We start from the raw sequence: 22,323 nt of genomic DNA, 5'->3' as shown, positions 1-22,323 counted from the left end.
TGTATTGACAAGTCTCCCCACTCTGGTCACACTGGCCACCCAGCCTGTTTGTTGTTTGTTGTTGCAAAAAAGTGTGTGGGTCGCCGCCAGCGATCGAATTATTTAAAATTCCAATCAAATTGGATAATTGCGGAACTGCAAAAACCCTAAACGTTAGTTTGGGTGCCTGGCGAACATTTACCTCTGAGTAAATAGACCAACAATAGGAGCCTGCAATACCCATTGGAAATTGGCACAGACTGGAAAATCAATCACCCGCTACATCTGTGTGCAAGTGTGTGTGTGTGTGTGTGTGTGTGTGTGTCTTTGTGAGGCGGCTGCACTTAATTGAAATTTAAGTCAAGACTAGAGACAACCCATTCAAATTCGGAGTCTTCGCGGGGCGTTGGCTTTCACTCGACGACGAGGGCACCTCGATAAGGCGACCCAGTGAAAGCTGGCCAAGATCTCTTTGTTCAAGGTCTTTGGCAGCGGCAGAGGTGCATCACCATAACAATGGCCATCAGCTTTGAGAAGAATCGGTCGCAGATAGTGGCCGCCTGGAAGGATGTGCTGGACGACAAGAGCGCCACGAATTGGTCACTGTTCGGCTACGAGGGCCAGACCAACGAGCTCAAGGTGGTGGGCACCGGCGACGGCGGCGTGGATGAGCTGAACGAAGACCTCAACAGCGGCAAGATCATGTACGCCTTCCTCCGCATCGAAGACCCCAAAACGGGCCTCAACAAGTACTTACTCATCAACTGGCAGGTGAGTCAAATAGCCAGATAGCCTTATCTAATCGCCGTACGCATAATCATTTCCCCAATCTAATTTAGGGCGAGGGAGCACCTGTGCTGCGAAAGGGCACCTGTGCCAACCACATACGCGACGTGTCCAATCTTCTCTCCGGCGCCCACCTCACCATCAATGCCCGCAACGAGGACGACATTGATCTGGAGCGGCTGCTCAAGAAACTGAGCACCGTGAGCTCCGCCTACAGCTTCAAGGAGCCACGCGGCGCCATGGAGGAGCAGAAGGCGCCGGTGGGCACCAACTACACACGGGTCATTCCCACCAAGGAGCTCAACGCCAGCGTCATGCAGGACTTCTGGAAGAAGGAGGAGGCCGAGGAGAAGCTGCGCCAGCAGGCAGAGAAGGAATCCAAGCGGTTGGAGCTGCAGAAACTCGAGCAGGAGCAACGCAGCCGCGAGGAGAAGGAGCACAAGGAGCGGGAGAAGCTGGTCATAAGCACCACCAAGCTGCAGCCGGCGCACATTCCCATTAAAACGTAATCATAAACCTCAAAAGTTACCCAAATTCGATAGTAATTACTTTGTTATTTCAAACAGCTCCCCGCAACCACTGAGTCCGGAGAAAACGGCACCGGGATTTGCCAACAATCTGACCGATGCGGAGCGCATGCGTCAGGCGAGGAACCAGGAGGCCCGCGACTTGATTGGCTCGCGTGTGGGAGCTGCCAAGGCCATGTTCACCAAGCACACCAGCGAGGGCCAGCTGCAGTCCAAGTGGGTGTTTACCTTTCTCTGTATTAATTATACATTAAGCAGCCCCTTTTAACCCACAGACTGAACACGCAACCACCGGCGAAACCGGCTCGCAATTCTATTGCCCAGCGCATTAATGTCTTCAACCAGAATCAGCCTCAAGAAGCACCTGTGCCTTCACCGCCACGCGCTGTGTCCCCTGCCAAACCGCTGCCCGTGGAGACTCCTGTCTCAGTTGCCCCTACTCCAGCTCCGGCTCCAGCTGCTGCTCCTGCTGCCGCTGCTGCTGTTCCGGTGGCTGCCGAAGTTGTCTCCACCATCGCCGAAGTGGAGGAGACGCAGCACATAGAAGATTTACCTTTGGCCCACGAAAGCGAGCAGTTCTCGACCATCAAGCGGTCGCCGCACAGTAAAACCAACTCACTGCAGTCGCAGTCTCCGGACGAGACCACTTCCTCCAATGAGACAGACACCGCTGTGTACCAGGATCGGGATGAGGAAGTGCGCACCAAGGTGTCGGTCACCGTGCAGCAATCACAGTCTGCCAAGACGAGTGGCCTGAGCACTCTGGAGAGGAATGCCCGTAAGTAGCGCCCAACACGACCATTATTCGAGCCTTATTTCAAACGCTTGTACATTTCAGTGACGGATTTGGTGAACGAGGACGATTTCATTTGCCAGGAGACCCTCGGGGATCTGGGACTGCGAGCCCGGGCCCTGTACGATTACCAGGCAGCCGACGAATCGGAGATCACCTTCGATCCGGGCGATGTCATCACGCATATCGATCAAATCGATGAGGGATGGTGGCAGGGCCTGGGCCCTGATGGAACCTATGGACTGTTTCCGGCAAACTATGTCGAGATCATCAACTAGGGATCGCCCCAAGTGCCAAGCAGCTGGGACGCCCTTTTGCTAGATATCTACACCAACGCAGCTAGCCTCTATATTTTGGATCCGGACTATAGCTACTTAAACACTTTACCCGTACTCTTGAACAATAATGCGATACACCTAGAGGAGATGCAACGAGGTGACTAAATGCGACTATAAGATTTTTATCGTACATCACGCGTCTGTTTTTTAACTACATACATATTATATCACGTATATTCCATGCCACATATGCGACCCATTCATATACGTTGTTCCCATTTGTAAACATATATTATATAATTGTTTGGCCCCGATAACCGCGGCCGTGTTGCGTCCTTTTAAAATGTTCTTAAGACACATACAGAGTAACCACTTAGTCAGTATTTAAGGCCCGCTCCATTCCCGATCCAGGGTTCTTTTGTATATGTATTATTGATTGAGATTTGTAACCTTTTCGATAATAAACTTTGATATTTGTGCAACAGAAAAAAGAATTGAGATGGATGCGTCTTATGGTCAACAATATCTACATTTATTTTCGCATTAATTAGTAGCATAAATAGTTATCATAGTTCTTCTAGAAGTGTTTGCCTTGGTCTAACAATTCACCTGCAGCAAAGCCGAGTGTTTGGATGCGGTTGCTGTGACTGTGGCAAGCAAGCGCGATTGCTGTAGATTTGTATGAGATCATACGGCGGCTTGCTGCCCATTGCTGCACAATTTGCGTATAAAAACTTCGTGGTGATCTATCCGCTTAAACATAATCAGCTCTTTTAAGTGAGGGACAACGCTCGTTGCCAAATCGTTTTCGTTCTGTTAACTTCCGAATTGTATGCAGGCACTTTTCTCAAAATTAATTTCCTTTCTAGCCTATAATCTATGCTGTGTGTGTGTGTGTGTGTGTGGTATGATGAGTGGGTGATGAGATTTGCATGTTTAAATTGTGGATGTGCTTCTACGAATTACTAGCAAAGATTCGTCGCCAGCTCTTATTCCTCCATTTCACATCCACAATCACATCCACATCCAATTCACATTCACCTTGAATTCAGTAAAATCAAGTCTGTCGCTGTCCTTTGATGAGTCGGTATCCTCCGCCGCCTGTTGTCACTTGAATTTGGTTAATTTGCGTAGCTGCTTCGAAACGGTCGCCTTGTAAAGGCGTTGTGTTCATCATTCCGACGTCGTGGTGGTCGTCTCGGTCTGCGCGGTGACCTGAGTGGCCTCTCCGGGAGCAGCGGGCTCCTCAGCGGTGGCTTCGGCAGCAGTTGCTCCTCCTTCCACGACAGCACTTGGTGGCGGCGGCAGAGGGATGGGCTCCTGGATCTTGGTAGCATCCTGTGGCTGTGGAGTCACTGGCTCCGCAACTTGCCCAGCGGCTTCTGTTGCAGTCACTGCACCCGTATCCACTGGTTCGACTGCCGTCGGGGCTGCTGCTCCCGACGCCGCCCTAGCGTTCTCCTCGGCCTTGGCCTCCAGCACATTTATGGAAGCCTGAATGCATCTGTAAGGGGAAATCATTTAGTTAAGCCCTCTAAAATCAGGATTCGAGCTTCATGGACTTACTTGATGGCCTCCTTTCGGGCCAGGCGAATGCTGTCCTTGCCGTTCGTGTCGATGGTGTCCAGCTTGAGCAGGTTGCGGGTCAGCATCTCGTCCAGGTAGACGTATTCCTTCTCCTGGCGCGTTCCCTTGAACTGTTCCACCTTGCCCATTAGTTCCAGAACATCGCGCTGTATGTCCTGGATCTTGTTGATCGAGTTGAGGGTGTGTGGCGTCTGTGGAGGTAGCCCGGCGGCTCCCTCAACTGGCGCCTCCTGGTCAGGATGCGCCTGCTGCGTATTCAGTGGCGTGGGCCTCTGCTGCTGCTGTGGGGCAAAGTGAGCCTGTGCCTGTGCCTGAGCCTGAGCTTGGGCACTGGGCGGAGCGTTCTGGTTGGGTATCTCCTTGTGGGCATTGATGATCGGCTCGGTGCGACCCTCCACGAAGATGGGTATGGTGCGGATGTAGGTGCCGCCCGGTGTCTGTGGAGCTGGCGGCGGGGTCGACTGCTTCTGCTGCGGATGCGTCTGCTGGTGGGGCGCATAGTAGGACTTGAACTGCTGACCCTGGACGGGCGGACTGGTCTGGGTGCCGAACTGCTGCTGGTGATGTGCGCCCGGTTGTGGCTGATGCTGCTGCTGATGCTGCTGCTGATGCTGCTGCTGGTAGAGCAGATTCTGCTGCTGCTGCTCTGGCGGAGGGGCGGAGTGGGAGCGCAGCCCCTGATCCTGCTCGGCGGCACTCTTGACGCCCATGTCCACGGTGTTGCGCAGTCCGTGCTGGTTCAGATTGGCCGGCGGGGCACAGTCCACCTCCGAGCGGCCGGCCGGATCCTCCGTCTGGATGGCAGCGTCACAGAGACGCTTCGATGGCGACTGTGGCACCTGTTGCTGGGGCGGCACAGCGTACTGGTAGTGCTGCGGCTGCTGCTGCTGGGCATGCTGTTGGGTATACTGCGTCTGTGGCTGCTGTAGCGGCTGCTGCTGCTGATGCTGGGGAACTTGTCCCGCGCCAGAGGCCACTCCCGGACCGCGTCTTGCTCCGAAACCATCTGGGATATACTGGCGGAACTCCGAGGGCAGCCGGTTGAAGAAGTCATCGTCGTTATCCATGTGGCTGTTGGCCCCACCGGCCATTCGTCCGCGCCGGCCCATCGTCGAGAAGCGGGGGAATCCAAAGTCTGCGTCGTCGAAATAGGATGAAAAGTCATCGTCAGCATGGGCTTGGGCACTGGGGCCGTGCAAACTGCTCCGCTTACGTGAGTCGCCAAAGCCGGCGAAGGGATCGTGCATCCGGCCCAGATGCGAGCGCGGGAACATGTTGTCCATGTCCATGTTCGGTTCGAATCCAAAATGTGTCGGCTGCAATCCGAAAAGAAGGGAACCAATTAGAATTAATGGTATATGAACAATCAAAAATATCAAATCAACATTGGCATTCTATGGAAAAAAAATTAAAAAGGCATTTAGAGCCTAGTTCAAATCCTACCACCGTTTAAAATATTTTTATATATCAAAAATAAATATTTAAATGTTTTTGTGTCGGATTAAAATGTTTTTAAATTTAAAAAATGGTAGTATCAACATTTTCATTCAATCAAGATAAGTTAAGATTTTGTTTAAAATTCCGCTACTTGTGTATGAATTTGTATACTTTTTAATTTAATCAACATAATATTTTGATATTTTGAACTCGGACTAAAATGTAGAACATCGTTTTTAAACTAAAAAGGCTAGTTCGAATTACAATCACCAAATTGAGCCTCATTTAATATGAGTTTTCTTTTCGTGCAGTAGTAGTGCAAATTGTTCGGCTCGGTGGGCGAATTGTTTATAAATAACAGGGTGAGTCAGCACCCCATAGATGACGACGACTGGCAAACAAGTGATGTCAATTGGCAGTGAATGAACAGCTGTTGGGGAGCGGAACAGTCCGATCCCGAACCTTACCTTTTGCCCGCTCGATTTGTTTACTTTATCAATGAGCACTGGTCGGTAATTGTTTTCGCTACAAGTGTACTTCTACGAGAATTCCGCTTCTGTCTGTCTGTCTGCCTGTCTATCCGTCTGTTTTTCAGCGATTGATTGCTTTTCCGCTTGGTGACGTGATGCACTGCGTCCTAATGTTTGAATACGAATGAGGCGAGTCGTCGGCGGAGAAGCCTTTTAAAGCGAATGTCGCCCACTATCGAATCTGCTGGCTCATTCTGGCCACTTCTCGCAGTTTCTACAACTCTCGAAAGCTTTTTGAGTCTCTCCCAAAAGGACGCTCTCTCTCTATCTCTCTCTCTTTGGACTTAATTGCTCGAGTGGACTTGAGGAAGTACAGTGAATTAAGTCTTGCGAGTACCGCAAACAAGATGACTTAGTTACAGGGCACACTCGAACACTGCACTGTTCACAGTTTTTCTATAAACATTGAGATGTGAACATACATATATAGAGAGAGAAAAATTGTATTCTTTGTAAAAGTGATTAGCAATTGTGTTAATTGTTTTACAGTACCCTTCAATTAGTGATATCAATTTGTTTACTAACATATGCATATATACAAAACCGATAGCGAAGTTTATCTAAATATAAGCATTTTTATGATATTTATCGAAATAAAATTTTGTCTGCCAGTTCAGTTCATTACATTTATGTTAAACAATCCAATTTTATAAATATAATATGCGTTCGATAACCATATTTTAATCGGTATTTTACGGGGAGCAAAATGTTTAAAACATCTGATAAATGAAAACGGAACGTAAATAACGTAATAATGATTATAACATAAAATCACTACATATTTTTTGAAGAGCTTGGTTCCAAAGTTGGTTCCAAAGTCCAACTTAACTCAATCCCACTGTTCTTTAACTTAGTGATGACGTTTTTATATAGTCAACGTCACCAACGCATCGAAATGTGGCCCCCGCGTTGGTCAAGAGGTTGAGCAACCAAAAGACACCCACGCTTCCCATTAGACAACTGGCTTGCTCCACCGATATGCGCACATATGGAGTGTCATTATGTATTACTGTACGCTGCGGTGCCCACCTACAGCGGAAAACACGTATACGCACAGACTTTGGTCGAGAATCAAGAGCGGGGCAACGAAGCGGTATTCCGCCTGAGAATCGGCGCCAAAATAGAAAGAACGAGAGCTACGCGTCCATTAGCTTGTGTGTTTTGTTCTAGAAATTTTCAAATATTTTCTGCTATTCGTTCGTGATAGATCTGAATTGCTGGCCATTAGATTAGGCCGCAACAAAACAGCTGTACATTACTTGTCTCTGGTAAAATTCCGCACGCGTTGCGGCATTAATCATACGTAGCGTTGGCCAGCTGAAGAGAACTTGTCACGACGACATCAGACCCAGAAAACTTAGCCATCTCCCCAGCAGATATAGTCACTGTAGTTTGTGCCGAGTAGGTCAACAGAGTGTGCACACACACTTGACACACTGCACCCACCTCTTTCGCACAACACCCCCACGCCCTTTTTGAGAAGGGTTAGGGGCATTCATGCAACCACACTAACTTTTTCCATTGTTTTGTATTCTAATTGCGATTTAGAGAGTTTACAAAGCGCCCAAAGCAAATGCAAAATTGCAAAAGATTCAGTCGGGAAAAGTAAAACAAAAAAGGGAAAATACGCTGTGTCATAGCACAGTGAATAAATAAAACTTAATCGCTTTCCCAAGAGGTTTTCACAAGCATAAGCAAAGAATAAATCTTTTTGCACATTAATAGTAATGTACTAAAAATTTAAGCTATTAAAGCCTATCCAACTAAAATCTAGCCTGAAAAATCATCTCAACATCTTAATGCGAAATGTTAATATCTTTTATTTAGAAGATGTTGTTGATGTAACATTTTTAAAAAAATAATATTTCGAATAATATGCAGTCGTTAATAAATACAAATTGTTTGTGCAGTCGGAATAAACTTCCATATGCCAGACACCTGAATATAGAAAGTTCTATTAAATCCGATTGTTTAATTTACACAAATTTGTTCTGCATTGGATCTCATAAAATAAACTTTGTTCTTTAACATTTTTATTTCTGTCGTATAAAAAATAATTATCTCTTTTTGACCTTGTTATGATTTTCATTTAACTGTTCCCCTTTTCGGAATCTCCACTGTACTTGAATTGCCACACTGCTGGCGAACAACAAAAACCATGACACTCATACGAATATGTCCCAGCTATGCGATCGAGGTTGGACCGAGGGGACCTGGAGGGGGGTGGGAGGGGGCGACCTTGCCAGGCGCCAACCTTGGGATCTCTCGCCGCTCGTCTGCCACCCCCTCCTCCTCCTCCTCCTCCCACTCCGCCGTACAACCGCTGGCGGCCACTCACCTGAAAGTGTTGCTGTTGCGGCTGCTGATTCGGGGGAACCTGCTGGTGCGGCTGGAAGTGCTGCTGCTGCTGCCTGGGCGATCCGTAAGCGTTTTGCTGGGGATTGTGGTAGTGTGGATTCTGTGCCGCCTGCTGTGGGGATCCGTAGCCACCACTCACGTACTCGCGGTTCACGGGTATATTGACTCCGGGTCCGGCGGGCGAACCATTGCCGCCGCCGGCGGGATTGCTTTGCGCCTGATTGGCCGCCATCACAGTGGGCTTCATTGCTGATTCGCTGGCCAAAAAACACTATCCGTGTCCGTATCCGTAACCGTAACCGTACCGCTATCCGCTATAACCACTATCGAATCGAATCCGTCGTCGTCGTTGTTGTCGCCTCACTGCGTAGCGACAATTTTTAATTTATTTCCTTTTGTTGATACTTGGCTGTGACTTTTCGTCGGCGACTACTTGTCGTGCCAGTTGTTGAGATTAATTTTTGGACGCGGTGGGGCGAGGGGTTTTAGGGGGCCTGGGGGGGTGGTGGCGCGGGCTCACCTTGAGCGAAATCGACGCGTGCGAATAATACCGCTCGATTTCTCGTATGTTCCTGGCAATTTTGCTCCTGCTTCTGGCCGGAGTGTGATGTCACTTTTGGCCACACTTTCTAGCTGCCACTTTTTTACTTCCACTTTTTGCTTTTCAGCTTCTTTTTTTTTTAAGTATTTCCGCTCGCCTCGCTCGCGCTCTCTTTTGGCCCTGCGCGCGTGTGTGTGTGTGTGTGTGTGTGTGTTTGGTGAGTGAGTGTGGGTTTTTTCGGATTTCTATATTCAATTTAAAATATATATAGATTTTTTATTTTTGCACATTGCCACTCGGGTTTGTTGTTGTGTTTTTGGGCCACGCACATGCACACGGGCGTCCTCACGCTGCTAGAGTTGCTCGTTGAATGAGCGGCATCGCTATCGCCCGTTGCTGTTGGCCATTGGCAACGCTCTCCATTCGCCCCACTGTGGCGCTCTCAGTCGGCCCCACTAAGGCGCTCCTAGTCACTCTCTCCGCTGCACTCTCTCGCGACAAGCTTTGCTTGGCTTCTACCTGCCTCTCAGCCGCTCTCCTCTCTCTCTGCCCGTCAATTCAAAGCCTTAATTGGTAAATATTTAATACTATCTTACGGTTACGGATACGGCTCTCCCGGTCTCTCTCCTGCCAACACAGCTCTCAGTTATGCACCGATCACGGCCCAAGATACACACACATCAGACTTATAAATAGACGTCCGCTAGAAAGTTGGCCGAGAGAGAGAGAGAGAGAGAGAGAGCAAGAGAGCGGCAGTCGCATGGCTTCTAGAATCTGAATCTGTAACCGTAAGCCACACAGCAAGAAATATTGATGTGATATATCGAGAAATTAAATATCCTTTTAAGGCAGATACTAGCATTGAAGTTAGATATGTGAAAAATTACTTGATTTCTAAAGATTTCTATACAATATCAAAATTATATTTTTAAAGATGAACAAACTTATCAGTTAAAGCACACCACAGGAAATTGATTGTCATTTCAAGGTTTATCACTCATACGTACTGGTGCTTCAACAAATAAAATATTTTCATCGGTGTCGAAGAATTGCATAAATAGCATTTAACTTTAATGTGAAATTCTTAAATTGGTGATATTAAAATTAAGAAACTTTAGTAAGCTGATCTGATCGATCTGCTTTTTTTCTGTGTACTGGGACCGCCTACATACAACCACTGCGTCACAAACGTCGAAGAGCAACAACAAGTAAGAGGCAAAAACAAAGGCAACGGCAAAATCAGCAGCGTAAACAGTTGTCATCGCCCACTGACGAGTCTTGTTGAGCGGCCAATCAATCGATCAATGACTAACGATCTGTTGCCACAGAATACCTTTCTTGTTATTTGCAATATAAGAAAGTACATTTTGCAGTAGCGACAGAAAGTCTTCTGCAGTCAACTGCTATCGCTTAATGATCAGCTGATTACCGCCAGTGGTTTTGGCCAACTGTTTACTTCATATTCTAAGCGTCTATTAGTCACTCACGCCACAAGTATTTTCTTAGAATGCCAAAATGACCCACACGCACAGTTGCGGGCAAAATAATAAGAGCTTTAAAGAAAGTGATTCTCCAAGGATTTTAGTAAATTGCCTTTCGTTAAAATTAATCCAATCAAATTTAGCAAATGGATTCTATATTAAAATGAATCTTCTTTGGCGGACATTCTTGTATGAAGATCAAATTATATTTTTTTTAATTTTCATTTTTAAAAGGGCTTTGGGTTTTCATAATTTAGAAATTAAACATTTTATTCTAAGACAATCATAAAATCTAAATTCAGTTTATTAAAATATGAATGGTTTTACCTAAACAGTACTATTCGAGTATCCGAGATCTGAAAAAATATGCATGCTCATGTGTATAATCGGGTAGCCGGAGGCGACACGCCCACCCATCTTTAGCCGTTGAATGTATTTTCCAAATATTTTCTCGTTGTTTGGTCGAACAACTGCGTCGTCGGAGCATATAAAATCGAAATAATTCTTAATTAAATATTGCACATCTCTCTTCACAAAAAAATATAGTGTGGTGCATATATCTGATTATATACAAGCGATTTCTGTTGCTATAAATGCCTAAGGGATACCAAAGCGAAACGCAATGCGTAGGAATTTAGTTCTATGATGCATTTCTGACGTATTTTTCAGAACTCGAATTTCAAAAGCGATTATTTTTATATTTACAACAGACTGAAATAAATAATATATTTAACAACGTCGTCTAATTAACTGAAAAATTATTAGTTTTCTTTCAAAATAAATTAATGAATCCATTGTTGCAAGTTACACATTTGCAATGAATCAGAAAATAGAGTATTTCACACAGTCTTCATTACCATTTTAATCCACTCCTTTTATGGATCCACAAATGAAATGTAAGCCGTCAAAACAAATCGCATTGAATGAGTCAGACAGAAGCAAGTGTTTATTCTGGCTGACATCGTAGTGTCCCCGATTCCCATTACAAAGTGAAACAAATATGAGTTTCATATTTGGAATTTGAATTTAATACTTCGGAAGAAACGCCTTCTTCTGGTTGATCTATTGTTATATAATAATAGCTCGTAACTAGGATTTAATTTTAAGTTGACCTGGAAAAATCTTGTTGATGGTGCAGCAGATATTGGGGATAAAATTTATATTATTCTAGTTTTGGCTTCTACTTGAGTAAGTTAAACTTTAAATAATTAAATTGGAACGGAAACTGATGCTACATATTTGATACATTAATTTAAGGTTTAAATAAGTTAAAGCTGTCCTAGAATATTTAAATTATTATTGATAATTTTGTATCCCACTGTGCTGCCCATGCTGTGCAATGGGCATACCATATAGTACTCCACTACCGTTAATATCGAACATTGGCTCAATTAACCGTTTGAAGAGGGTGGCTATAGATTTGCTGGCATTTCGATGATTATTGCTAGGCCGTTAATTGCCCACCGCCGACAGGTGAGGACTTCCAATGAGGGCAAAAAACCAGCAGCCCACCAAAAAACCCGCCCTCTCAATTATATAACTGAATCAAGTGTTTTTACGCACACTGCGGCCAGGAGCACTAGCACTCACCTTCACACTCTCACTCTCGAGCCGAGCTGCCAAATTGAGTGAGTTTTTATTTTGGCGCGCTGTGCGATGGCGCAGACTCGGCTTGTTCCCATTCATGCCCGCGGGCATCGGGTATTGTGCCTCAACGCTTTGGTGGCTCGGCTCGGCCACTACCACTCCGTTTGAGCCAAGTTGCAGTGGCTAAATGTGCTGCTCAGCTGCTCAGTCTGTGACCAGCGCTCGAGCCGATTCGTTTGGCACAATCCTTCCTCTGCAAAACGAAACTCACGCTGCGGCTGCAGCTCGTTTTTTTCATTTCGTTTGTTTTCACTATCCACACATTTAACGGCTGCGTTTCTTGCGGTCTGGCTTTCATTGTTTCGGCCCTCAAACGACTTTTATCACGTTTACCTTTACGGCTCCTATCTACGAAACAACGCTTCTTGGGCGAAACGACACGGAAAAATGGTCGGGACACTGTCGACCAGGCCTTAACTGTCACACAGTTTAGTTTTGTGTTCACACTGCGAGAAAAGCCACAGCAGCGAATAAGCTAGAGAAGCGAGTCAAAATTTGTGCATTTGCGGCCGCCGCCAAAGGGGCTACGTGAGGCACCGTGATATAACAGGAGTTGCCGCTCGACTTTCTCCGCCTTTCCTTCTTTGTCTCACTCTCGCTCGCTCGCGCTTCGGAAGTCAAAGTCGCAGTCGGGGTCCCCATGTGGCAGCTCCATTGACCAGGAGGCAAGCAAACGGAGCGCCGAAATTAACGTAAGTCCTGCGATTCCCTTTACGGCTCTATAATGCCACATTCCACATTGGGTTAGAGACCCGCGCGTCCGATTCGCCTTAAACGCAAATGTCCCTAAAATTATACTCCAATTCTCTTATATGGAACAATTTACGGCTCTTACGTATAATTATTTTTCTGTTTTCGGGCACGCAACTTGGGAATTAGCGGGCAGTCCTCCACCTTTGTCCCTCCCGTGTCAAACGCGCATAAGTGTTTTCCATGTAAATCTCGTCCCATGGGTCGTATGGGTAATGGTAATGTGTGGCTCGGGCGGGTCGTGGTCTGATCTGCTCTGCCCTGCTCTGTCAGCCAGCCGTCAAATTCGAATTGGTGTGAAAATGCCCCGAAACGTGACTGTGAAAACCTCTGGCAGCCAAGAATTACAGGGCTCCGTGTCTGCTCATATATGTCTCGGATTGGATAGGGTTTGGGTGTCATATTTGGGCGGGTTTTAGTTAAAACTTAAGGTTCATTGAACACTTTTTATTGGATAATTATTTGTATTAAACAGAAAAGGAAAATTCGCTTTTCCCCCCATCGACTTTATTTAGTGTATATCTCTGAAATCAAGATGAAAAGCTGTTACAGACATATTTTTCTGGGTTAGAAAGGTTTTTGTAAGCTAAAGCAAAGCCCATTCAGATTAAAAAACAAGTATTTGAAATTTGTTTTAGGTATAGCAAAAATCATTCGATTATCCCTAAAGTAAGCCATTAAATATAATATATACAAATAAAGTATAAATTGTATTAAGACAGTAATTTCAGTACTCGGTCACCAAAACTTAAAAAAAAGTCAAAGGTTTTCGTCAAAGCATATCATAAAAAACAATATGCAAATAAATCGCGTATACGCCTAGTTGACTGCTAATTACTTTTGAAATGCACTGTACACAAAATGGCAAAGTATTAACGTCTCACATTCCATATACTCCCTATTTATCCACCCATTTTGAACTCCCTCCCACCACAAACCCTCACTTTGAATGCTTCATTTCGCTTAATTTCCCTTGTTGCACACTAAAAACATGGTCAAAGTTTTTACGCCACTCTCATTGCATATGTAAAACGAAATTAATATTTTGAGTCATGCATTTCGAAAGCTCCGCTCCTCTCCCCGCCCACCTGCCTAATTATTTATTTAAATTGCGTTCTGTCAGCAGCGGAAACTTTCCGAGTCGAGTGTATGGTTCATTAAGTTCATATTGTCACATTTCGAGGGTTACATTCAGCAGGACTCGGTCCTGAATGCAGTTAATTAGCTGTGACCTGCACAGAAAAGCTGAAGTGTAGCTGAAATGCGGGGCGTTGGGAAAGGATAACGGATGCATTCCGAAATCAAGGTTGATGTCCCCAGATTGGCTCAGATTATGTGTGCCATCATGGGGTAGGTGATGGCAGGCGATCGCATTTCAGTTTTATTGCCACGGTTGCCATCGCCGTCTCTTTGTCTCTGTCAAATGGCGGGGTGCCAAAGGGGAAACATTTGGGGGACCAGTCAGAGCCGGTGGCCAGTGGAAATAGTTTCTGCTGGCACTAGCATTTGCTTTGGACCCGGTACAATGTTTGCTTCAAGCAATGAAATCCTCGAAGCTCATGAAATCAACAACCACCGGCCATCCCATTCCCTCTGCTGAGCTGTTGTATGTTAATAAAGCATTTTATGGCAGCACGTGTCCTCTTGGGCGAAACTTTTGCTGAGTCGGCTCTTAGCTCCTAGCTCCTAACTCCCGACCACTGACCCTTCTCCTCGGAGGCTGCTGCCGGTCCATTGACATATCCGTAGACAAAGCGGCGCTATTTGGCTGCCGGCTTGACTGCCCCTATCTTGTGAGGAGGGGCAAACATTACCCTCCTTCACCCTCCAACGGTTTTAGGGTCCTGCTCTCATGTGTGTGTGAGGGTGTAGCCTTCGAATTTATTTAAAAGTGCCTGCCTGGCAGCAACGGAAGCAAAACATAATCGCCTGTTTCGATATATTTATACTACAGTAGCTATTGAGTTCGAGAGACTATGTAAACAAATCTATATTTTACAAGACCTTCGTTTTGGTGTTGACTGTTTAGACAGCTCAGATACGCTCTGATGGTCAAAAAACATAGGTAAGAAAGCTTTGCTGCTCAGATCCATATTTGTGCTTGCCAAAATTTCATACTCGCACTAACGTTGGTCAACAAAACAAAAGTAAGAAACTTAAGCTGTGCTGCTTAGATCTATATTTTGTTTGGTTTGTGGTATAACTGAATTTACATCTGAGTGTGTGCTGGAACTCATACTTATGTTAACAAAATCAGCTGGAAAAAGTCATACAAAAACTCTGATGAAAGTGCTATTTTCGTACAAGGGACTTTACTATTACTGGTTTGGAATAAAATTTTTTCGAGTGAAGTGAATAAGTTTTGAATGTCATTCTCCTTATAATTATTTTTTTTTAACGAAAGTTTAGTTTAGAGAGGTTAAACTGTATGCTTTATAGGCCTCGGCGTGTTCGTCCCCATTCATGCCTGAAACATTTATTACAGACAAAGCACGACGGAAAAAAACTCATATATTTCACAGTCAGTGAGCAATTGGGACCCTTGGTGAGCCATTCGCTGCTCCTGCCACCGGATTTTGCCCAACCGCCATAACACTCCGCCATTGACTCACCAGGCCCAGCGATGGAGTCATAAAGCGCCACTCGGTCCCAGTCCCAATCCCAATCCCAATCCCATGCTGTCCTGGTAGGTGCGGCTTCTGGTGCCGCTGGCATGTATTTTATTGCTCATGTAGAATGTCTAAACGATATAATTGACTGCCAGCCGTAGGGGGCGGCGCACGAGATGGGCGATGGGACAAGGCCGACTCCGGCTAATTTATATGCATACGATATACACACAGAACTATCCCCCCCTTCCCCCTCCAGTCAAATGACATTGGGCACAAAAAAAGCCCGAATTATAAGTCGATTGAATGGAAATGATAATGAAAAAAAACTTTCGTGGAAAAACTCTCGGCATTTCGGGGAAAACCCAAAGTGAAAAACTTGGCAGCGAATACAAATTCTGGTTCCCCGCTTTTGCGGGGAACGATTTAAATTGATTAAAGCTTTCCATAAATTTCGACTCGCTTCAATGTCTGCGCCCCAGGACATGCAACACTTTTTTCCTGTCCGAGCTGTGAAAAAATCGCCTTGGCAAACGGCCCGGAAATGCATGGTCGTAGGCAGGGCTGAACATCCCGCCAGAATGCGATTTCATTAGAAGTTCGTTGATGAATTCAATGCAAAACTGTTTTTCAATCATGGCCCCTAAAATATTTGGCCACCGGCTAAACCAACACGCTCGCACATGGACACACGAACATGGGGACACAAGGACGTCACAGGCGCACAAGCGAGGAGGTTCCAGCTTACACTTTCCCCTTACACTAGAAAAATAATTACATTTTGAGATTCTAAAAATTCTTTAGCACATTTTTATTATTATACATTGACTTCTCTGCATTCCGAATACTAACAGTTTTTATTAAAATATTGTTAAAAAATATATATATTAAAAAAAAAAGTATATATATATATAGCTTACCGCTAACCAATTTAAGTGTGTAATCATGCTACATATTTCTTTACTTTCAGAGAGAGATTTATACAATTTTACACGCTTTCATAAAAAATATTTATTGAAAATCGCAAAATTAAATTAATAAAAACTAACATACATATTAATCAATCTTCAATAGATAATATTTTAATATATATTTTTTTGAGTGCAGCAATGCGCCTTTAATCCCGATAGTAATCCGTGCAAGCTCCATCCGTACGGAATCGTAGGGCGGAACACGGAGGCTGGGGCGAGCGAAGTGTCACATCAATTGAATTGAATGGCGGCTCTGGGGCCGATTCTTCCTACTCGACCTCGCAGTGGGCGCAGACTATTTATAGCCACTGTGATGCTGATTGGATGCACTTGAAGTCCATGTCGCCGCTGTCCGAATGCTGCTAAGCAGCAATTTTGGCTGATCAATTGCCTCCGATGCCTTCGAGAGGATCAAGGGGCTCGATTGACTGCTCTAATTTCCTAATTTCCCCGGCACGGAAGTGGGTGGGTGGTTGTCTGACGGTGATGGTGTCCTGGTCGAGCTGACTGGTAAATGACAGCACACGTGCCTTATCTGCTCCTGCTCCTTATTCTTCGGTTGCTCGAGAGCATGTCAGTCAATTTAATGCCCGTGGCTGCGACGACAACGTGCCGGGAATACAATTACAACAAAGCGACACTTTGCCGAGACAACTTATGCAAATGTGGCGGATTCTAAGTGCACCCAGCGAATGGTGGTGGTGTTTCAGCTCCAAGTGTGTTATACAACACACAAGGTGGAGGTGGTCTGCCCACGTCCTGACTTTGTGATGAGGCACAGGCCTTTGCCTTGCCATTATTCTGAAAAGGAAGGAAAAGGAAGGGCTTGATGGGCAACCAACTGTTGCCTGCTAACCTTGCCCACTTTTGGGGGCCAAGCCAGGTGGTTGTGCTGTTTAGCCCCTGGCATTTCGGCCTCAATACGAATCCATAATCCTGCCTAGTCCCAATACCAAACAAACAATCTGTTTCTCTGTCTGTCTGTCTGTCTGTCTGTCCCACTAATGAGATGCAGGCGAGTCAACGTCAAGGCCTGTTTACTTCCGCGACGAAGGCGGCGACAAAGACATCCATTATGTCGCGGCCATGGCAGTGGTGGCAACAGCTTGCAACATTCGCCACTTGCACTTTCATCGGGCCAGGCTAAGGCCCAGTCCCATGCCCAGAGCCACAACAAAAGCATTTAGCTGCCCCACCCACCAAACAGCACTCACATTGCCATTTCCTTTTGGCCTTCGCCGGGAATTTTGCGCCCTGAACTTGTCAAATAAAGGATTCTCTTCCTCTGCTTTTTATCCTTTCAGCACTGTGCTTTTGGGCCAATTCGTTTCACAATTGAGGAAGTGAGCCGCAACTTTTAAATGAAGAAACATGGGGAATGGCATGAACAAGGTAAGAAATGAGGACAAGATTTATGACTGACAAAAAAAAAACACAATGCGGAAGCCGATGACAACAGTTCCAAGGTCTGCACAAAACTCAAACAGCCATAAATGCAGCAATTTCAGAGCTAAAACAGAGAAGTCTAATATCCTAATAGTTTAGTTAAACTGACTAAAGCAAGGATTTAAAATCACTTTTTTGTATAATTTCAATTCAAAAGATACTCGAATTCTAAAAAAGGATTCTATTCTCGTTTTCTTTTGGTTCAAAAAGAATAGACAAAATTTATGGAATGGTCAAATTTTATAATGCGGACACAGAGTTTAATAACATTTAGTGAGGATTTCGCAGCTTTCATTGCTAGCTTTCATCGTGTAGCTGCTCATTTTTGACAGCACTGAATGTATGGCACATTAGATCGGTGCTTAAATATCGATAAACAAACTAGTTCCGCAACCAGGTGTAATTGGTATTATGGTACCAACTTCTCACTGAGAATCTACGATTGTTGTCACGGAAACATGTCACTGGCAACGAAAACTAAACAACATGCAAGGAAACCAATAAAATAGGCTTACATTTTCACATTTTCACATTTTCACATCTTCATGTACACACAGCACTCACATATATAGGCACACACCTGTAGTTGAATTGGTATCTGATCGCCCCACAATGAACTGGCACATGGGAAAGGTAAACTCGAAGCGGGCAGAGCCTAATCCTTCAACTATTCCCAATTTGGTCACTATTATTCAGGTCTTGCCGGGACTTTATGTGGGCAACTACCGCGACTCCAAGGATCATGCTCAGCTGGAGAGGTTCAAGATCTCGCACATCATCGCCATACATGACAGTCCGCGGCGTCTGCTGCCGGTAGGTTGATTTCTGGATGGAATTTCTATCCATGGGTGCTTTGCTAATTGCTTTTCCTATTTCTAAAAGGACAAGCACTACCTGTGCGTGATGGCCTCGGACACGCCGGACCAGAATCTTTCCCAGTACTTCTCCGTCTGCAACGATTTCATCCACGCCGCCCGCCTGCGCGAAGGCAACGTCCTCATCCACTGCCTGGCGGGGATGTCACGCTCGGTGACCGTGGCCGTGGCCTACATCATGACGGCCACCCACCTCAACTGGAAGGAGGCCCTGAAGGTGGTTCGTGCCGGTCGCGCGGTGGCCAATCCCAACACCGGTTTCCAGAACCAATTGCAGGAGTTTGAGCAGTTTAAGCTGTCCGAAGAGCGTCGTCGGCTGAGGGAACGCTTTCCATCCTCGGCTCTGGAGCAACTGGATCGCACCAAGGTGGTCACGGCACTGGATAACTACCAGGAGCTCCTGCAGAATCGCGACATCTGCGAGGGTAACTGCTCCCGCGGCGAGAAGTGTCCTACAGGTGCGAGCCAGAATTTAAATGGGAATGGGCAGGTTTTGGATGATGAGGAGGAGCAGGAGGAGGGGGAAGAAGGTGAAGGGGTCCGTGAGGTCAAAAAAAGCTTGGCCTATACATTGAACTTTGCGGTGGACAAGTGGAAGAGCAGCTCCTTTGACAAGCCAGTTAAAGGTTTTCAAGATGAAGTCCCACTGGACTTTAACTGCGGCGAAGATCTAATGCCAAATGTGCGATACTTCGACCCAGATGACAACAAAGGTCGGTTCGTTAAGAGCTGTGATTCGGACGATGAAGAGGCCCGGTACAGTGCTGTCAAGGCTTCCACGAAGCAAGAAAAACTCGTCAAGCCCAAATCGAAGCTCACAAGACGACGTCAATCGAAGTCTGGCTTAAAGTCTCAAAGTCTTAGCCCTAATAAATCTTAATTTCCACCAATAAAATATTCATTCGCTTCAAGTTTTACAAGCTTTCTCTTTTTAAATTTTTTATTTAATGTTTCATATTTTGATATGTGAATAATGGTAGATTTAGATAGGTTCTAAACTTATTTACGGAATTTGTAATGTTATGCTGGAGCATTTTTTTGGTCACACAAGCCGGATCATTTTAATTGTTAGTTAACCTTTCAATTTTCAAAAAAAATTAATTTGGCATTTTTTTGCTTATTAAATAAATTATGATACACATTTTTCTTTCTGTGCAGGCGTCTGCAATATGGACCCCACCAAGGGCTTGTTCCGCCGTCGTCCCTCCAACGCCTCCACCCACTCGCGCCTACGTGCCCAGTCCTCAAATGCCAACGCCTCGTCCAGTTCGCTCAGCGTCAGCAGTGCCGCCGCCCAGTCCTGCCCCACGTCGCCCAAGAACTCACCGCTCCCGCTGGCCCGCCGCTCGGTGGGCAACGAGCGCATCCCCGAGGACGAGATCGTCCTGGAGCAGCCGCCCACCACGTCCCGCGAGGCGGCCGAGTATGCCGCCGCCTTCGAGGATGCCCGCCGCGAGTGCAGCGAGCAGCGCCAGCAGCAGCTGGGCCGGAGCCAGCGCTCGCCCCGGCTGGGCAACTCCTCCAGGGAAGCGCCACGGCCGGGCAACTCCTCCAGAGAAACGCCCCGGGTGAGCAGCGCCGGCAGCCGGAGGGAGTCCGCCGCCAGGGAGGGGAGTGGCACCGCCCAGCTGCAGCGCAGTGCCAGCACGGTCAGCGGCTTCGGAGTGCGTCCGCGGAGTAGTCCGGCTGGTCTGCACGCCTATACGGGTAAGTGCGCCAGCCTAGTTGGTTGTAAACGGTGCAGCGGCATTGTAAAGCTTATAGGTACATTTAAAAACAGATTGTTTAGGGGATACAAACTTGTAATTTAAAACTTTTAGTAAAATGTGCTCTTGCCATTTTTAAGGCATTTCAAGACACCTTAAGGAACATAAAGTTGAAGTTTTAAAGGCAGGGTTTTCGAAATGCCGTTGTTAAAAAAAGTGAAAAAAGTTGTTAAGAAAGTATTCATTATTTTTAAATAAAGTATATTATACGTATATACTCTTTGAACACCTATTGATCGTTTGACGCAGTTAAGTAGTTTACTTGAAAATAAATACACGGCTTATGGATATGATTTACGTATAGTGGCTGCACCGTTTACAGCCATCAATTAGGACCCTTTTATGTTGTGTGAGAAAAGGCTGATAATGCATACTTATTTATTTCCCTGTGACAGGCTCGGTTCCTTCCTCCGTCCACGGGTCTCGAGTGGATCTGCGGGATGCCGACAAGGGATCGGCCATCTACCTGGGCTGCTCGGCACCGAGAGCCTCCACCCTGTCTATATCCTCGTCGAGGGGCTCGTCGGGTGGCTCTGCCCCGCCCTCGCCCTGCCACACGCCCCCCGTTAGTCCACGTCATGGCGTGAAAAGGTTACTGACCCTTGGGATCACTAGAAATGCTTAATAACCAACATGCTTGTCCACAGATCCACCAGCCTGGTGAAGAAGCCGAGATGAAGTCCCCAGCCAGTCCTCACAAGGCGAGGAGGTTTTTTTTTTTCAAAGAAGAAGAGTTGCCTAGGCATCCGAACTGTAACTATAAATCTGTAGTCCCTAAGCAACTGGCACCCACTTTGGCTAAAATGCGCGCGTGACCTGCAGACTTGTTTGGAAGAGGACCACGAATTCCGTCGATTGGTCGGATTTGTGGGATCCTCGAGTAGCTTACTATTGTTAGACGCTAGGGCTGAGACATCCTTCGTTACCGGCTTTGGCTACCAAAAGTTGTTGATCAATTTTTAAAACACCGCATTCGGGGCACTGGCCTGCGAGTGCAGCCTGAATCAAATGAAATCAAATGTTGAGAGATTATTTTTCAGAGACGCATTTAAGAAATACCGACATATACATATACACACATATTTACTGTATATTATATATAGCGTATTTATTTATACGAGCAGATTTGTTGTCGGTCGTTCCACTTGGAAGGACTGATTCCCCGGTTATCCCAAGGTATTGGCCATTTGTTAGTTTTGTACCGAGAGTTGGCCGTCAAAGCGATTGCGGAGACAGTCGAACAATAATAATTGAGAATTGCGTATTTTTGATTATAACCATTGTTGTTGCAAATATTTTGATAGCGAACAAAAAAAAAACAAACAAATTCGGGGAAACCCGAGAGAAGCGTTATATACATTCATACCTAGTTGATATAGTAAAGACATATGAGATTTGAGATTGTTATTTAGAATTGTTGCATTGTGTAGCATTGAATATATAAACAAAGTTTATTAGATCACCACACCCCCTTTCTTCCACACACACCAAAAACCAAAAAAAAAACTCGGACCCCCTAATGAGATGAAAAGCAATATGGAGCGGACTTTTCCACATTAAATCACCAAACGAAATTAAATCTAATCTCCATAAAATCGCATTAAAGTGTGCTTAAAAGCTTGTGGCTTATCATAATGAAACCAAAAACACAATTAAAAACTATAATCGAGTAAGAAGGTAAAATTATTTACAACCTTTCCTAGAATATCGAAAACAATCTAATGGACATTTGAGAAGTTTTTGCAAGCTGGCTTTGACAAAAAATAAAAATGGTTCAGAGATACACAAAAACACCTACATATTGAACGGCGATGAACGGCGAATCAAATACTGTATTTATAATGCCTAGAGAAATGCACAAATCGGTTTTAAACTAAAGTTATATAAAGAAATCGTTAAGTTTGTCAAATGCATACAATTATTATACAATAATAAAAGCAACTGTCTCCAAGACACAGCAAT

The 22,323-nt window shown here is 45.5% G+C and overlaps 3 protein-coding genes across 7 annotated transcripts; 2 read left to right on the top strand and 1 right to left on the bottom strand.

Annotated features, from left to right (window-relative positions):
- The first annotated feature begins 14 nt into the window (after positions 1 to 14).
- On the top strand, positions 15 to 2,626 carry LOC128257671 (drebrin-like protein). The gene is made up of 5 exons (XM_052988788.1): positions 15 to 750; positions 819 to 1,270; positions 1,332 to 1,508; positions 1,568 to 2,070; positions 2,131 to 2,626. Exons 1-5 carry the CDS (start codon positions 496 to 498, stop codon positions 2,361 to 2,363), a joined length of 1,620 nt encoding a protein of 539 aa, XP_052844748.1. The 5' UTR covers positions 15 to 495; the 3' UTR covers positions 2,364 to 2,626.
- Positions 2,627 to 2,873: 247 nt separating this feature from the next.
- On the bottom strand, positions 2,874 to 9,190 carry LOC128257669 (BAG domain-containing protein Samui). Of its 4 annotated transcripts, none has more exons than XM_052988781.1 (4): positions 8,256 to 9,190; positions 5,164 to 5,266; positions 3,930 to 5,085; positions 2,874 to 3,867 (listed from the first exon to the last, which is right to left on the bottom strand). In XM_052988781.1, exons 1-4 carry the CDS (start codon positions 8,520 to 8,522, stop codon positions 3,537 to 3,539), a joined length of 1,857 nt encoding a protein of 618 aa, XP_052844741.1. In that variant the 5' UTR covers positions 8,523 to 9,190; the 3' UTR covers positions 2,874 to 3,536. The 4 variants fall into 4 exon arrangements, with proteins under 4 accessions (XP_052844741.1, XP_052844743.1, XP_052844740.1 ...); XM_052988783.1 differs by lacking the exon at positions 8,256 to 9,190 and adding an exon at positions 5,855 to 6,058; XM_052988780.1 differs by having other exon boundaries at positions 3,930 to 5,266.
- A 2,897-nt stretch (positions 9,191 to 12,087) lies between these two features.
- Positions 12,088 to 21,823, top strand: LOC128257672 (dual specificity protein phosphatase CDC14AB). Of its 2 annotated transcripts, XM_052988790.1 has the most exons (8): positions 12,088 to 12,636; positions 17,579 to 17,666; positions 18,278 to 18,353; positions 18,417 to 18,533; positions 18,603 to 19,053; positions 19,754 to 20,302; positions 20,757 to 20,952; positions 21,009 to 21,823. In XM_052988790.1, exons 3-8 carry the CDS (start codon positions 18,333 to 18,335, stop codon positions 21,037 to 21,039), a joined length of 1,365 nt encoding a protein of 454 aa, XP_052844750.1. In that variant the 5' UTR covers positions 12,088 to 12,636; positions 17,579 to 17,666; positions 18,278 to 18,332; the 3' UTR covers positions 21,040 to 21,823. The 2 variants fall into 2 exon arrangements, with proteins under 2 accessions (XP_052844750.1, XP_052844749.1); XM_052988789.1 differs by lacking the exon at positions 18,278 to 18,353.
- Positions 21,824 to 22,323: the final 500 nt, after the last annotated feature.

The sequence above is a fragment of the Drosophila gunungcola genome, assembly GCF_025200985.1.
Source record: "Drosophila gunungcola strain Sukarami chromosome 3L unlocalized genomic scaffold, Dgunungcola_SK_2 000002F, whole genome shotgun sequence".
Taxonomy (NCBI): Eukaryota; Metazoa; Arthropoda; class Insecta; order Diptera; family Drosophilidae; genus Drosophila; species Drosophila gunungcola.
Note: the sequence above shows the minus strand (reverse complement) of the source record. Positions and strands in the feature narration are given on the sequence as shown.

Coding starts and splice junctions, on each gene's coding strand:
- LOC128257669 (XM_052988780.1), bottom strand. CDS start 8,522: ATGAAGCCCACTGTGATGGCGGCCAATCAGGCGCAAAGCAATCCCGCC. Junction 5,267..8,255: donor CGCAACAGCAACACTTTCAG/GTGAGTGGCCGC, acceptor TTCGGATTGCAG/CCGACACATTTTGGATTCGA. Junction 3,868..3,929: donor GCCCGAAAGGAGGCCATCAA/GTAAGTCCATGA, acceptor TTCCCCTTACAG/ATGCATTCAGGCTTCCATAA.
- LOC128257671 (XM_052988788.1), top strand. CDS start 496: ATGGCCATCAGCTTTGAGAAGAATCGGTCGCAGATAGTGGCCGCCTGG. Junction 751..818: donor ACTTACTCATCAACTGGCAG/GTGAGTCAAATA, acceptor AATCTAATTTAG/GGCGAGGGAGCACCTGTGCT. Junction 1,509..1,567: donor GAGGGCCAGCTGCAGTCCAA/GTGGGTGTTTAC, acceptor TTTAACCCACAG/ACTGAACACGCAACCACCGG.
- LOC128257672 (XM_052988789.1), top strand. CDS start 17,646: ATGGGGAATGGCATGAACAAG. Junction 17,667..18,416: donor TGGGGAATGGCATGAACAAG/GTAAGAAATGAG, acceptor ACTATTATTCAG/GTCTTGCCGGGACTTTATGT. Junction 20,953..21,008: donor CCACGTCATGGCGTGAAAAG/GTTACTGACCCT, acceptor GCTTGTCCACAG/ATCCACCAGCCTGGTGAAGA.